The 17019-nt window shown below is 37.9% G+C and overlaps 1 protein-coding gene across 4 annotated transcripts in view; it reads right to left on the bottom strand.

Annotated features, from left to right (window-relative positions):
• Positions 1–763: 763 nt before the first annotated feature.
• The window catches only part of larp1b (La ribonucleoprotein 1B), a 31480-nt gene continuing 15224 nt past the window's right edge, over positions 764–17019 (bottom strand). For 2 of the 4 annotated variants that reach the window (XM_079853417.1, XM_079853418.1), the window contains exons 7-19: positions 13851–13995; positions 13586–13760; positions 13211–13449; positions 7375–7497; positions 6917–7279; positions 4782–4899; positions 4299–4459; positions 4037–4143; positions 3766–3929; positions 3534–3678; positions 3224–3333; positions 2785–2912; positions 764–2604 (exon numbers count right to left, since the gene is read on the bottom strand). In XM_079853417.1, the coding sequence (XP_079709543.1) occupies positions 2236–2604; positions 2785–2912; positions 3224–3333; positions 3534–3678; positions 3766–3929; positions 4037–4143; positions 4299–4459; positions 4782–4899; positions 6917–7279; positions 7375–7497; positions 13211–13449; positions 13586–13760; positions 13851–13995 (2347 nt within the window). In that variant the 3' untranslated portion in view covers positions 764–2235. The remainder of the gene's footprint in view (positions 2605–2784; positions 2913–3223; positions 3334–3533; positions 3679–3765; positions 3930–4036; positions 4144–4298; positions 4460–4781; positions 4900–6916; positions 7280–7374; positions 7498–13210; positions 13450–13585; positions 13761–13850; positions 13996–17019) is intronic. The other 2 variants (XM_079853419.1, XM_079853420.1) reach the window with 1 other exon arrangement.

Raw genomic sequence — 17019 nt, 5'->3', positions numbered from 1 at the left:
TCAAACGCGCGCTAACTGTCATGATTATTATCATTAGCTAACCGCGATGAAATACAACAGTATTCAGAAATATGCTTATTAATTAACCTGAAACTCAAGTATGTTTCATATTGAAAAATCTGTCACACATTAAAAAAATGGATGTGCATTGAATACACTGATTTAACTGCTTGAAAAATTACATGGCAGGCTATAATATCACTTTATACATATACAAAATTTAACAAGGATAACAGTATCCCCTATCAGACCTTTATCTTCACAAACTAGAATCTCCAAGCTTACACAATTTATATCCAAGTCCCTTGACTCCCCCAGTTTCTGGAGACTTATTGTTATTGTTTAAAAGTGTCTGATCTTTAAGTCTAAAGTAATTGTTTACAGTGTATACTAAATGAACCATATTGCTTACAAAATAGGAGCTGCATTGCTTTAAGTGTGTTGTGTTTATCATTTCTTTTTAAGAGGGTTCCCACAGTCACGGAAAACCTGGACATGCTATGGAATTTTAAGAGGGCTTGCAGGCCTGAAAAATCTTTAAACAAATTTCTATATCAAAAACACATTCTTCAGGTTATGCTCAGCTCTAAAATATTGGGTAAATATCGGTCTTTGTGAGTGCAAAATATTATTGTTGTTAGTAATCGTACAGATGAAAAAAAGTCATGAAAAATCATTGTTTTAAAGGTGTTGGAACCGTGTAAGACCCAGTATAACGACATTACACTGCACACTTGACAAGAAATACAATATATATTATTTTGGGGTTTTATAAACAGATTTTAATATATTTTATGTTTTTTTTACATTTTACAATTATGAGGAAAGAAAAAATTAAACCAACATGCATACCAACACACAAGCGCACAAACAAAAACTTCACAATAAAATGAATCAATAAAAATGAATTGATTGAAATTAGAGAGCTGCTTCTAATATTTTTTATGTACAGTTTTCATATGCAAATATGATACAATCGGGACATCAATTCAGTGTCTGATTAATGATCATAAGTGAGGAGAAAAAAAAAAAACACTGATTTAATTTATCAGCAAAGATCCAACCTGCAAAATAAAAATGCAGATAAAAGTATTCTCTGGGCCACCATGTTTGCAGTCATTTACACTCTCTGTAATATCAATAAAAAAGATTCTAATCAATTAAGTTTTCAAAAGAGAGTAAAACAATAAATTATCTCAAACTCAACTCCAATAGGATTAAAAATTTAAAAGGAAGGATAATTCCTCTCAAAAAAGATAACATTTCTTAGAAACTTCAAGTACACAGACGTTTTCCAATTTAAGTCAAAATTAATAAAAAGTTCAAAGATGTTTTCTCTTCCTCTACTCTGCACCTAAAGATGTGGCATCTTTTGAGAACGGCACAATATTCGTTTAAGAGCAGGAACATCATGTAGTTCCTGAGGATGTTAACACTTTTTACAATCCCTCGCCACTTTGGCCTGATATCAATGTACTTCTCCGATATTCAGCTCAGACACTCAGCTAATCATAAAAGCATAAAGAACATAGTATTCCATCAATGTCATATTTCCTACACAAGCTAAAAGAGCAAAAAAATGCAAAAAGCTATATAGTGTGTTACCTTGTGTCAACCTCAGTTCAAGTTAGAGATTTTTTTGTTTGTTTGATGAGCTTTTTTTTTTTTTTTTTTTTTTGAGTCTTTAAAATAAATGAGATAAAATGTGTGCGCTGTGCAGGAAATGCACAGACACAAATTAAAAATACTTTCAAACACCAAAAGATTATTCATTATTTATGCTGACAGAGCTGTAAAATAATTATATTTTTTGTTGCTTTTGAAATGTAAGGCATTTGCAAAGGTAAAATAACATTTTTAAAAAGATAAAACTGCATTCGATGTAGGAATGCATCTTCTGTAAACTTTACAGCAAAACAAGTTCACCATGCGTACTTGATTCTGAAACTACTAACTGTGGGGAAAAAAACAAAGAAAAGAAAAAGAAAGCAAAAAGATCTTCTGAAAGTTAACCTGTCCAGAAAAAGTGTCTTGTACAACACAAAGACGTCTCTGGTTTCCTCTTCAGTTTGTGAATGCAGCGTTCTGACAGTTGGTCTTTGCTCTAACGGTTTGACTGGCTCACTTCTGAGGTTACGGTGTAAAACGTAAGCCTGCATCAGCACTGAAAATCTTTTCACAGCTCTAGAGTTAGAATCATCACACTCAAATACTGTATATAGTGTAGTAAGGGCCTCATTTCTTTGGCTGTTGGGCTTCTTTGTTTTTGCTGGTCGCCGCCTCTCCTTTGCGAGCATCCGTTGAGGTATTCTTCTTCACATTCTCTTTGGGTGGGGCTTTTGTAGACGGGTCATTAGCCATACCGCTCTTCTGATTGGCTGAGGCTGCCTTGGCTGATGGTTGATTGGTGGTTTTCGTTGTCGTTGGGGCTGCGGCCTGATCAGTCGTGGCTGTTTTTGTCATTCCCCCAGTGGTCAGCTGATTGTCTGAAGATGTCTTGGAGACGGGGGTTTGTTTCGATGATGATGTCGAGTTGTGTCGTCTACGTTTCACCTCGTCTCCTGAGTGAGCTTTCCTCCTTACTCCTTCCTCTGCCATTGGTGGCTAAGGGCAGGAGATTTACATTTGATTTAGATTGCAAATAGACTAATATTATACACAGTTAGAAAGCAATTAAATGCATGTAGACTAATATTAATATATTATTCTGGACTGCAAAACTTATTTCCCTTTGCATAGTTGGCAAGGGATCACATTCACATCAAAACTGATGCCTATACTCACATCTACTCTGAAATCATCAATGCTCTTGAATTTGCTGAGGTATTCCTGGAGTTTGGGGTCAATGGGCTGATTCTTCACCTTTGCGTATTTCAGGAAAGCCCAGAATTTCTCCAGTCCATATAGCTGACCTACATAAACCCCAAAAAAACATCAGCATGTAGAGTAAAAAAAACAAAACACATGACTAAATGATCAAGAAATACATTCAGAATTAGTTTTAGCGATTGACATTTGATGTAAACATTTAGAAACAGAAATGCAGACATGACAGTCGTGCAGAGGTGGTGGTTGACTAATACGTTTACACCAAAGTCCTGAGTAAGTGAATTTCAACAACAACAAAAAAACACACCAAACACTGATGGTGAGTGATATGCAAAGTTAAAACTTCGCATGTTTTTTTAAATATTTGTTTAGTCAAAAATGATGAGTGACTGACCTTTCTCATAGTCTTGCATGGTCTCCTCTTGGAAGTCCTTGAAGATGTCCTGTCTGAATCTCCGCTCTAGTCCATAGCTGTAGAACCGGAACAGACACTCCAGTCCGTACCTGTGACAAACATTCGAACACACATTAGGAAACCTTTTTTATTTTGGTTGCACCCTCTTACAAAACTGCGAGGCTCTTGAGAAGGGGTCAAATTAACCTAGTTGACTTACTGCTTGGTTAAGCATCTGAATTCTCAAAGGTGAATAAATTCTCCCGACAAAATCTACAGATAAATCAGAATTCAGGACCATGACTCTCACCTGTAGTTCTCCTTGGCGTCCTCCAAGGCAAACTGCTTGAACTCTTCGTACATCTTTCTGTTGAAGTTGTCTCTGAGGAAGAAGGACCAGAATCTGAAGAGGGTGTTCATCTCCTGAGACAGACCCACACCTAATCGTTTCCTCTCTGAGGAGAAAAAAAATACACAAACATGAGAAATTCATGTAAAGCAGTAATACAATCTGTGGTGTAAAAACAAAATAATCAGTGTACCATTGAGGCATCGACGGCGGTATTTGTGGTAAACTTGCTGGGTGAAGCCATTTTCTTTTAAAAGCTCATGGGATGGATGCCAGAACTTGGGCAGGGACTGTGGGGTGCAGCCGTAACTGCCTGACAGAGCGGGGGCTCCTTCTGACGGAGAAGCATTAGAGCTGCTGTACAGAGGACGAGGAGGAAAAAGGAGAAAGAGACACAGTTGAGCCAACTTTCACCTCAGTGCTTTTTATTAGGACAAGGACAAGAAATAAAAAAAGTTACAAACCTGATTGAGGAAGTGCGGGGTCTGTGTTCTCGTGAGTCCATTACCCAGCCTACATGGCACTCCAGTGGAGGGTTAGAACTGTGACGAGTTTTCCTCTTTCTGGGAGTCTAAAAGGATGAGAGAAAAAAATGTAATTATGAATTTAAAAGAAATTTGTACCTGGTTAGGATATATGCAAGAACTCCGGCATCAACCTAAATATATATATATATATTAAGTCATCCTTAAAATCACAAAATCTGTTTGCCTGGTACAAACTTACTTTTTCATCAAGGTTGCCACTATCTTCTTTGATGACAGGGTAGAAGCGTGGGGTTTTGGTGGGGTCCTGTCTTCCAGGGGTACGTGGTGTGCGTGGGGTATGGGGCACACTGGGGGATTCTGGGACATCCGTGGGGAGAGAATGAGCCATGCTAGAATCATCTACAGAAAGATAACCAAATTAATAATATATATTTTTTTTAAATATATGGAAATATAAAACTTTGGAATTTAAAATTAACCAAGTAATTTCTTTTCTATAAAATCTTGCTTTCATCTGTACAAATCTGCGACATTTCACATAGAAAAAAAAATGTAATGAGTAAAATTAAATAAATTACATTGAATGAGTAAAATTGAAATAAATAAATAAATATTTAATTAATTGTTTATTTAAATATTTGTTTCATTAATAAAACAAAAATCGACAGAGAGATAGACAGATTCCATAGTTATCTCATAGACATATGAAGTGTGCAATCACCTGTTTGAAATGGTGGAGGGGGTGGGATGTCCTGGTTGGCGTCAATGGGAAGTTTAGGGGTCAGAGTTTCAAATTCATCTTGGCTTATCACGTTGAGTTTTTTAAAGTTCTCCATATCCTATAAATGTGAACCATATTGACATTATACACAGAGCAAGAACATTACTTCAAGAAGGCTGCAAGCATTAAAAACTACAAGCGGAGCATCAAACTGAAAAACATAGACAACATAGACAAACTGCCCTAATGGGCTTCCTGTTTCTGCCTGTATGAACAATAAATCATAACTGCTCTGTATCTGACTGCAGGCAGTGGACTTGATCAGGTTTATCAGCGGTTATTACTTGCAGCTGTTTAGAAATTACAACTTTATTGTATATCATAAAGACTTCAGTCTATTTGGCCGTTGAAAGTGAAGCTTTTAGGCCCATCAGCAGCATTACATCCGACAGTGTAGTCAATCAGAAGTTTTCCAAGAACATAATTTGCATTAACAGAGAGATGAATGTCTGGACTTTTTTTTGGTACAGATGACTGATATTATGTTCTTAAACCTTAATGTGTAAAATTCCACACTAACATCACAGCTCTCAACAATGAGAAATTATTTCATTTAATTTTATCTCAGAGTGTCATCACAAACTCTTAACTCATTTGAAGAAAACCACATGTGCTTATTCTGTCATTTTGTGCAGCTGTTTATCAGGTGTTTGTCCTATGAACTCCAGCCCACAGAGACCTTGGTCTAGTTAACACAGGTGTTACGACTCCCATGAGTAGGTACAGGTGGGTAACCCCGATACCACTGTGCAGTTTAAACACACTCAGTGTCTGACTCATTCGACTCAAATTAAACAGCCAAATTATTTTAGAGTTTGCAAACGGCTCAGATTCAGTTAATGTTAGTATGAATGGGCTCATACATCTAAATACGTCATACTTTTTTCAGCCAATCGAGATCAGAACTCTACACATGTTCTATCAGAGAGCTCTTGTCTGATTGGCTGACTGTAAAGGGTACACACAGGTGTTTGTCACTGTACTGTTAAAAACAAATGATAACACTCATTGTGATAAAATTGCAATGTACTAAAAAACTTAATCATAACATGATAAAATTGATAATATAGATATTAGCACATATCAAACCCTAAAGAGGTCTGTGATCACAAGCTGAATCCTAGAGTGCACAGATTGTTTGAGAAATAAGCGAAGACACAATGTGTGATCTTGAGCAAATATTTCAGTATATTTTTGGTAACCACAAAGCAATTCAAACATTTGCAGTGGGAAAATTCCCATGTTACTGCTGAGTATGGACATTTATCTGAAGCCAACAGCTGCTGAACTAACACCACACTCAGCACAAACTAGAACTCTAATAGAGTTACTATTACTCACTCATTTTCTCTTTGAAGCAAACTTTTTTGTTTACACTACTGCTCAATCAGGAATTTATTTTAAGAAATAACTTTTATTCAGCCAAGACGTACTAAATTGGTCAAAAGTCACATTAAAGACTTTTACATCATTACAAAAAAATTCTAATTCAAATAAATGCTGTTCTTTTAAACTTTCTATCCATCAACAAATCCTTTGCCATGTGTCTTGAGCATCAAATATTGCTCTATTATTGCCATATTCGATTTTTTTTTCTGAAGGATCATGTGACGCTGAACACTGGAGTAATGATGTTGAAAATTCAGTGTTGCCATCACAGAAATAAATGACATTTTAAAAGATATTAAAATACAGTTATTTTGAATTGTAATATGTATAAAACTTTTGAATGAAAGTGTATTTTATGGTATTAAGGGGGGAAATATGATGACAAGATGTCAAACTCGCGTCGCTCATATGATGGCAACTCCACAGTGCAATTGTAAGAAATATAACCTTTCAACATAAGTTATATTCAACATTCAAAATAAGGGGGAATGTTGATCAATTATGTAGTTAAAGGGATACTTCAGCCCAAAATGAAGTGGGTGCTGCTGACCAGTGACAGCCATGGTCACCTTTCACTATATTGAAAAGAACATCTTGGACATTTTATTAAACAACTCTTTACTTTGACAAACTTTAAATGACATATTACATTAAAATAATAATTCACAAAGCACAATCACTCTCACCTTGGCAGTGGGACAATCTGGCAGTCCGTCTTCCGTTGTCCAAAGATCCTGTTCATAGTAGAACAGTCCATCGTTAATGGCTTTGGCGAGGTCAGTTGTAATTTTGGCACGTGACACATGATTCCCTGTCCGATCGCCCCCAGGGTGTTTCCGCAGGTGAGGGGGGGTCTGAGTAACGATCAGGATCTTGTTAACGTCTCGGTCATCAAGTTCATCATCAGAATCGTCATCTGACCAATCAGTGAAGGTGTTCTTGCGAGGCGCTGCGAGCCGTTCCATTTCTTCATCAAACAGGAAGTCCAGTTCCTCCTGGACTGCTTCAGGTGGCTGCTTAGGGCTGGACTGAACCAATTCTGTGTTATCCTGAAGCAAACACAAAACATGTCTTATTTCCTTATAATAAATATGGAAAAAGAAATGATGCAAAGAGAAAACAGTAAGCAGGACAAATACTCAACTGCAGATGGGAACGACTCAAGAATAGGAGGAGGAGGTGAAGAAGAATGAGGAGGAGGAGGAGGAGGAGAAGGAAGAGGAGGAGGAGGAGAAGGAGAGCTAGGAGGAAGAGGAGTTACTGAGGTCTGCACACCCACAGGATAGGAGATGGAACAATGGATGGAAAGAGGACATGATGGATGAAGAAATATGGAGGAGGAAAAGGAAAGAGGTGTGTGATCAAACCATGCTAGAAATCCTCTAGCAGAAGCATAAATTATAAAGGAAACGGAAAAGCAGAAGAAAATTATAAAAGTTTTATAAAACGAGAAATACCCAAAAAGCAAGAAAAGCTTTTTTGTTGATGTTTTACAATATTCTACAGTTGTGATAGTTTAAAATGACTTCGCAATGAATGAAGCAAACTAATAGGGATGCACAACACTTTGGTTATTGGACAATATTGAGATTCAACACACTCCTGGGCACAAAAAATGGGCCAAGCCCAAAATGGCTAAACACTAAAGTTTTTAATTGTCTTAACCACAAATTACTGGGGGAAATTATGTGTTATTGTCAGGAAATTAGCAAAATGTAAGCAAATGCACTACTTAACCATTGCTGTCTCAGAAAAACTTCAAACACAGAATTAAGTTTTTGGCAGAATATGGGAAGTTTGATTCAGAGTGGTTGAGCAGAGTTGTGTGGACATGAATTGCATGGTGTGACTGTTGCAATGTCTTCGAAATTCATCTCTACCACGGTGAAGCATAGAGGAAGAGGTGTCATTGTGTGGGATGCCTTTTTAGCTGCTGGTCCTAGGGCTGTGCCGGTAAACTTGACAACCGCACCACCGCGGTGGCTGAGTAGCACCGGCGGTGGTCCACCAAAACAATTTTTTTTGTATGTGAATACTGTTTTACATGAATATCATGACATGAGTGAAGCACAAAGCTTTGTTTACAAAATAAATAATAGGTTAGCAACATCGCAGCCATGGAAAAGTTTGGATTCATGACGAATGAGAGAGTTGTGCGTGAGCCCATAAATTTAAGCTTTGTCGGCTTTGAATTCTGGTTTGCGATCTGGTCACCCGATTATCAGTGAATTGAACAATATTCCATTAGTTATTCCATATAGAAAGCGTGAATTGTCTACTTTTAAACAAAAGTAGTGTGCATTTCTCTCTATAGGCGCGTTCACTGCGAAGATGACGAGTCAGCATCGTCAACTTATTCTTTGCAGCCCGACACTGACACAGAAAACACTAGTTTATTAATAAACAATTCAAATGTCTCCTTGCTATATTTGACACATTCATAAACATTACTTTTGCCGGTTCTTTGTGACAGCTGTTATATGCGTTATTGGCAGCGTCACCCTCTGGTTACATGAACGCGTCACCACCGCATTAGCACCAGAACATTCTTTTAGAGAATAATCGCACAACCCTTTTAGATATTCTATAATTAAATCAACTAATCGAATATTCAAAAATTCGTTGCTACAGCCCTGTCGCGTCTTACAATTCTACGTTGTTACAATGTTGCGAGCACGTAGACAGCGACGTTGCCATAGTAGAAATGCAACGTGCCACAGACGTTGCCACAACGTAAATGTGTTTGCTGGGACATCCCTCTCAAAGCGCAGAGCAGTAGGCTATATCACGCGTATTTGCGTGGAAATATTAAACGAAAGTTTTTTTTTTTTTTTTTTTTAAATAGATTCAACTTTATTATATTATTTAAATTACCAGTATTTACCATGGTATTTACTGATATTTATTTCAATGCTTTACAGGCTTTAGTGTGTTGTTTCTTTTTTCTTTTTTCAAAACAACCCCCCAACCACCGCACCACCGCCGTTAGTTGGTCCATTACCACTGCGGTGGTAAAAAACTGCCACCGTCACAGCCCTACTGCTGGTATTGGTGAACTGCTTCACTGTGAGAAGACATTTCCCAGCAAACACATTTACGTTGTGGCAACGTCTGTGGCATATCGGGACACTGCTGGCTTCAGTTCTCATCAATGGAAGAGAGCGAAGGGGCGTCGTCCATCTTTTTTTACAGTCTATGAATGAACCCAACGGGCGGTTGAAATTTAAAAGGCTGATTTTCGCGCTTCAGGGCAGTGATGAGTACATATGTAGTCCAGTGGTTGTCAAGAAACCGTTGGCACAACCTTAAGCAATGGTCCTGAACGGTGGTTTAATGTCAACATTGTGAGAACGCTGTAACAACGCTGTAACAACCTTCACCACACAACGTATTTATAGCAACCTTTTGGCCATGTTGATAAAACGTTGTTAGAAGGTTAGGTACGTTGTGCCAACGTTCTGTGTTTGCTGGGTTAATGCTTTGGAGTACAGGAGAATATTGCAGGATGGCTTGCTTCCCACAAATGAAAAGTTGTTATCGAAACAACTTTTTCAACAAGACAATGCTCCTGTCCAACTCACAAAGACAACCAAAAAGTGGCTTGAGAACAAGTACATAAGGCTCATGTTTAGGACTGGTCAGAGTTGAACCTTATAGTGAATATTTGGTCTCACATTAGGCTCAAATGAACTGGGAGACTTTTTCCAACTACCTATGAACTGTTTGAAGCCATTAACATTGAGTGCAATTCTTGCTAATTTCTTGACCAGTTATTTGTGATTAAAATGGAGAAGACCATTAAAAGACCACTAAATATTTTGCTATTTTTGGCATATTTTTTGCCCAGGAGTGGCAATATGAGCAAGGATGCATTAAATTAATCAAAGGTGCCAGTAAAAGTCATTTACAATGTTACAAAAGATTTGTATTTCAACTAAACACTGTTTTTATTAATCAAAGAACCATGTTTTTAACATTGATAATAAAAAGAAATGTTTCTTGAGCACCAAAACAGCATATTAGAATGATTTCTGAAGGATCATGTGACACTGAAGACTGGAGTAATGATGCTGAAAATTCAGCTTGACATCACAGGAATAAATTACATTTTAAAATGTTTTAAAATAGAAACCAATTGTTTTAAATTGCAATAATGTTTCAAAATAACTGTTGTATTTTTGATAAAAATGAAAGCAGCCTTGGTGAGAATTAGAGACTTTCAAAAACAGTTAAAAATTAAAGCTGCAAGCAGCGATGAAAGGGCCCTCGCACCCGTGCCATCAACACTCGGTGGCTTTAGGAAGGCAGAGCATGGTTGGGAAATGCACATTTAAGGAGGTATATATAGTAAGAGTATGTCAAAGTCAGTTACAAAATGTTTTGTATAATGGTGATAATAGCATGCTTCATGACTCAGCTAAGTGTTGCTAGCATGTTCAGTCTGTTTCTAGCATGCTTAGTACACAATAATTATGTGGTTAGTACTGCACGGTGTTAACCATGTCAGTTTCTGTTGCCAGTAGGTGGCGTTATGACTATAACTGAATATGAGCATGGATGTGTGTTCAGGACAGAACTCTTATCAAACATGTGAAGTTTGGTGCAAATTGGACATTGCCTTCTTGAGTAACAACAAAGTCATGTTTCATTGAATTAGCATTCTTTAGAACTTAGCTAAGCATTGTTAGCATGTTTTAACATGTTGCTAGAACGGCATCAACGTGTTAAACATGTCACTTCCTGTTGCCAGTTGGTGGCGCTATTACTATAACTGAACATTCTCATGTAGATGTGTTCAGGCCATGACTCTTATCAAAAGTGTGAAATTTGGGGCAGATTGGACATTCCATGCCTGAGTTACAGCAAATTCCTATTTAATTGCAATAATAGCATGCTTTAGCACTTGGCTAAGAGTTTGCTAGCATGTTTTAGCATGTTTCTAGTATGTTGTTAGCATGTTTAACACTTGCTGGCACTTTTTTATATGTTATTAGGAGTCCACAACAGTGTTAAACATGTCACTTCCTGTTGCCAGCAGGTGGCGCTATGACTATAACTGAATATAAGCATGGTCATGTGTTCAGGACAGAACGCTTATCAAAAGTGTGAAGTTTGGGGCAGATTGGACATTCCATGCCTGAGTTACAGCAAATTCCTATTTAATTGCAGTAATAGCATGCTTTATCACTTAGCTAAGTGTTTGCTAGCATGTTTCTAGTATGTTGCTAACCTGTTTAGCACTTGCTGGCTCTTTTATATATGTTATTAGGAGACCACAACAGTGTTAAACATGTCACTTCCTGTTGACAGCAGGTGGCGCTATTACTATAACTGAATATTCTCATGTAGATGTGTTCAGGCCATGACTCTTATCAAACGTGTGAAGTTTGGGGCAGATTGGACATTCCATGCCTGTGTTACAGCAAATTCCTATTTAATTGCAGCAATAGCATGCTTTAGCACTTAGCTAAGTGTTTGCTAGCATGTTTTAGCATGTTTCTACTATGTTGTTAGCATGTTTAGCACTTGCTGGCACTTTTTTATATGTTTTTATATGTCCACAACAGTGTTTAACATGTCACTTCCTGTTGCCAGCAGGTGGCACTATGACTGTAACTGAATATGAGCATGGTCATGTGTTCAGGACAGAACGTTTATTAAAAGTGTGAAGTTTGGCGCATATTGGACATTGCCTTCTTGCGTAACAACAACATCCTGTTTCATTGAATTAGCATGCTTTACCACTTAGCTAAGTATTGCTAGCATGTTTTAACATTAGCTAGCATGTTTTAACATGTTTCTAGCATGTTTAGACCTCAATGGCATTTTTAACATGTTGCTAGAATGGCATCAACGTGTTAAACATGACACTTCCTGTTGCCAGTAGGTGGCGCTATTACTATAACTGAATATTCTCATGTAGATGTGTTCAGGACAGAACGCTTATCAAAAGTGTGAAGTTTGGGGCAGATTGGACATTCCATGCCTGAGTTACAGCAAATTCCTATTTAATTGCAATAATAGCATGCTTTAGCACTTAGCTAAGAGTTTGCTAGCATGTTTTAGCATGCTTCTAGTATGTTGTTAGCATGTTTAGCACTTGCTGGCACTTTTTTATATGTTATTAGGAGTCCATAACAGTGTTAAACATGTCACTTCCTGTTGCCAGCAGGTGGCGCTATGACTATAACTGAATATGAGCATGGCCATGTGTTCAGGACAGAACTCTTATCAAACGTGTGAAGTTTGGGGCAGATTGGACATTCCATGCCTGAGTTACAGCAACTTCCTGTTTCATGGCGAAACATCGAAATTTGTAAGGCCGCCGAGGACCCGCCCTTCGACGAAAACTCAAGATCTTCGCAATTTAACGTCGCAAAGGCCTTAAGATTACACTCACCAAATTTGAAGATGATCAGATTAAAACTGTAGGAGGAGTTCGTTAAAGTACGAGGCCTGAAAATGGCAAAAACTGCACAAAAATCTGAGAGGAAGTTCAAAATGGCTGACTTCCTGTTGTGTTTAGGGCTATGCTCCAAGAGACTTTTTTGTAGGTATTAGGTCATTACACGTATGTACCGAATTTCGTGCACGTACGTTGAACGTTGCGGGAGGCGCACTCCGTTGAACTTTTATAGGTGGCGCTATCGAGCCATTTTGCCCCGTCCAATTCTGAAACCTATATCAGATGTAAATTTTCGCCAGTTCTGACGCGTGTGCAAAGTTTCGTGAGTTTTCGCGCATGTTTAGGCCCTCAAAAATGCAATTCAATGCGGAGAAGAATAATAATAATAATAATAAACAGAGCAATTCCAAGAGGGTCCTCACACCATCGGTGCTCGGGCCCTAAAAATCTTACCAACCCTAAACTTTTGATCAGTAATGTATATTTAATTGGGAATGCTCATTTCCCCTTTTTTTTTTTTTTTTTCATTTCACACTGACATTTATCACTAGAGTCTGAACGGATTTGGAAGTACCTTATTTTTTCCAGAGGAGTTTCTGTGTCGTTTTTCCACCTGTATCCACGGCTGGACATCTGGATCAGAGAGACTGCTGGACCGCTCTTTTGGGGTATTCCCATCTTCACTAGAGCTGCTTTTTGAGTCGGAAGGAAAGGATTCTTTGGACTGAGGTTTGGCTGTGTCGGTGTCATCACTAGTTTGGCCATTCACCAGAGCGGGTTCATCCATGTGCTGACTGACTGGGGAGGACGATACTGTGACACATGTAGAGAGAGAGAGTGTGAGTGAGTGTGAATGCTAAAGTCAGGGAAACAGTAACAGAATAATTCATAACTGCTAAACAATAACAAGTACAAGAAAAAGGCTAAAAAGGCTAGAACACATCAGAACCTGTGCTGAGGGAGGTGAATGTCTGTCCTGGGACGAACTCAGGGCAGTGAATGAGCTGGGAGAAATCTGTGCGCGGGGAGTCTAGAGGGGGACCCGGGATGGGCCAATGCTCCGGCTCTTCTTTCCTACGGATCTGCTCATCAACCAGCTCCACAACATCACTGTTCTTCAACGCCTGCTCATACACATAAAAGCAGATATAACTCAGACTAACGATAATAACCTCTAATGTACGTGTCCTGAAAAAGAGGTAGGTCAATGTCACCTCTTTTATGAGGTTGATATCGGTGGTGAGGGCCTGGACTCTGTGGAAACTGGCGATCAGAGAGATGGGCAGAAAGCCTTTTGTATCCATCTTTCTCCGCAGGAAGAAGTCACGCTCCAGGTTTGGGAGACTGAAGTAGTATTCACTAAAAATAAACAAAAAAGCCATATGTAAACTCCAAAATAATAATTAAACAGTACAGTTTTACATTTGCTGCCTCTAATTACGGTATAATTAAATACTAACCACAAAAATAGCTAGAGCATGTCACATCTGTGTGCAAATAAGATATAATTACATACAACTTAGATATCATCACACATATTTAAAGCTGTTTATTTAATACAAATAAATGAAAATAAAAACAAAAGAAAATATATTACCTCTGAAAAGCATACAAATATATACAACTATATATATATATATATATATATATATATATATATGAGGTTCCTTTAATAGTTTTAATTTGTTACATGCACATCTGGTATAATGGCAGTGAAATGTTTCTTTTTTCTGCAATTATCCTTTAATGTGTATAAAACAAATTAAAAAAAAAAACATAAGAAAATTTTATACAAATATTTTTTATTAAAATGTTATTATCAATATAACAAATCAACTGAAATGTTTAACTGAAACATTAACATTTCAGAAGATCTTAGTATTTGATGCATCTCTTTTACTTCAATGACATCAGCATGTGAGCTGCATGAATAGAATCCTAGATTTTCCAAACAATCTCAGACCAGACTGTTTATGTACAACAAAAGCTTGCAAAATATTACATTTTTAATTATTTATTATTTGATGCAATATAAAGGCTATTTTCATGGCAATCTCATAGAAGTATTGTCAAGAATAGAACTCAGATCTCAGAGAACTACAAATTAAAATACTCAAAATATTGTGTTGTATATTGCATATGATTTTATTTATTTATTGTTTTGTTATTATCTTACAACAATATAAAAAATATAAGCTTTTTAGGTCTGATTCAATGTAGAGCAAAATACATCTTGGATATGCAGTGCACATATCAAAGAACAGCTTTGTTCAAATTTTCTGTTGGGTATTACAGTCTTGTTCTGTAACTGCTGCAGGCGCTTGCACTTACACTAATGGTTAAATGTGCAAACTCAAAGAGAGAACTGAAATGGACATCATGGGAATAAGACAGAAATCTCACATCCCTTTAGCTATCATCCATCTCAATTCCAGCAACAAATGCATTCACAGATCAACACTCTTTCTCTGTCAATCTCTGTCCTCTGGGTTTTGTGTATTGTTTCAGGTGAGGAACGGTCCAGTCCCACTGCAGATGGCAGAGCCTCTGGCTGGATTCCAGTGAGACCAGGTGCAGCAAGATCTCCACTATCACTGCTGAATTTTGCATTTAAATATTGTACACAAATAATTTAGAGACTCTGTGGACAAGCGGTTTGGAGAAAAGTTGATAAAATTTCTACTAACACATGCAAGTTCCTAAAAAGTACCCTGATGATTCATAGCATACATGAGGATTTGTTAAAAACCTCCCCTTTAAGCAGCAGAAGTGTTCTGGGAGGAACGGTGTGGCCTCCACCCAGAACACACCTTACATTCCAGCAGCTTTTGTCAGCCGAGGTTGCCCCATAAGCCACACTGCAAATGAATCTGGGGAGTTTCAGCCGAGGTGTTATGCAAGTTTCACTCGCTAGTGTGTTTGGGTGTGAGGAAAACTGTCTTGGGGCAACATCCAGTACAAGTAAAACTTAGAAACGTGACAAATTACACAAATAACAAAAATATATAAAAAATAAATGGATATTAAATTGGGTGGATAAATACAACACTTTAAGGCTGCATTTACCCTGCAGGTATTGATGCCCAATTCTGATTTGTTAACTATATCCAATTTTTTTTGATGACCAGCTTACATCTCCTTTTAAAAGTGACCCATATCCGATGTCTGCATTTACACTATAAACTTGGCAAAACAACCCAAGGTAGACGTACTGACCCGGAAAAGCTTAGGCTGAAAAGGAAGTAAAAACAGCATGATTTGCAATGGACGCACACAAAATGATAATACAAGCTTTTGCTTTCCGTACAATCTTTAAAGGTCAGAAAAACATTGTTTTTTTAAAGGAACACACCGACTATTTGGGACTTTAGCTTATTCACCGTATCCCCCAGAGTTAGATAAGTCCATATATACCCTTTTCATCTCCGTGCGTGCTGTAACTCTGTCTGACGCACCCACCGCTAGCCTAGCTTAGCACAAATACTGGAGGTAAATGGCTCCAGCTAGCCTACTGCTCCCAATAAGTGACAAAATAATGCCAACATTTTCCTATTTACATGTTGTGATTTGTTTAGTCACAGCGTGTACGAATAACAAGGTCACTTGAGACACAGCCATCTTCTAACCGTATATTCTCAGGAGGTGAAGCACTGCTACTTAGGTGGAGTGATTTGCTCGCAGCACCTGAGAAGCCCCGTGGTGAGGAGCAGAGAGTTTGCTCAGAGTTGGAGTAAATCACTCTGCAGAAGTAGCAGTGCTTCGCAGTCTCACGTGTCAAAACAAACACTACGATGCATCATTGTTAGTCTTTCTTTCGCCTCTAGAGGACACTCTCTTACTGTGTAATGACAGTGGACCCTTTTCAGACGCTCCAGCAATGGTCGCAACCTGGAAAAACTATCGGTATGGATTTTTGCCGATAACTGATTGTTCCAGCAATTGGTTATAGATCACAAGCAAAACCGATCAATCGGTCAACCTCTAATATATCTAATATATATATCTAATATCTATTTCTTTTTCTCTCTGTTTTCACCCCCTTCTCTTCACTGTTTTTGAAAGACAGGTTTCAGATCAGTGTTAAACAGTCAGTCATCAACCACATATGTTTTTGTGTGTGTGCGTGTGTGTGTGTGTGCGTGTGTGTGTGTGTGTTTGCTCCCTGTGGACTTTCAGCTCATTAGGTTCACAGTGTTGAGTGAAGTAAGCTTGGCTGAATTCTGAGAATAAGATCACATGGGCATGAACACACATACTGGGTAGTAGAGGGAAAACATGAACACAGCCTTTGACTGTATGCATACAATATACAATTTCATTTCCACATGAAATGCAAAAGTCTTTTTTTTTGTCATTTCTGACTAAGAAACGCACCCACACACA

Source organism: Squalius cephalus (assembly GCF_949319135.1).
Source record: "Squalius cephalus genome assembly, chromosome: 20".
In the NCBI taxonomy this organism is placed as follows: domain Eukaryota; kingdom Metazoa; phylum Chordata; class Actinopteri; order Cypriniformes; family Leuciscidae; genus Squalius; species Squalius cephalus.
This window is presented reverse-complemented; position numbering and strand designations above follow the sequence as displayed.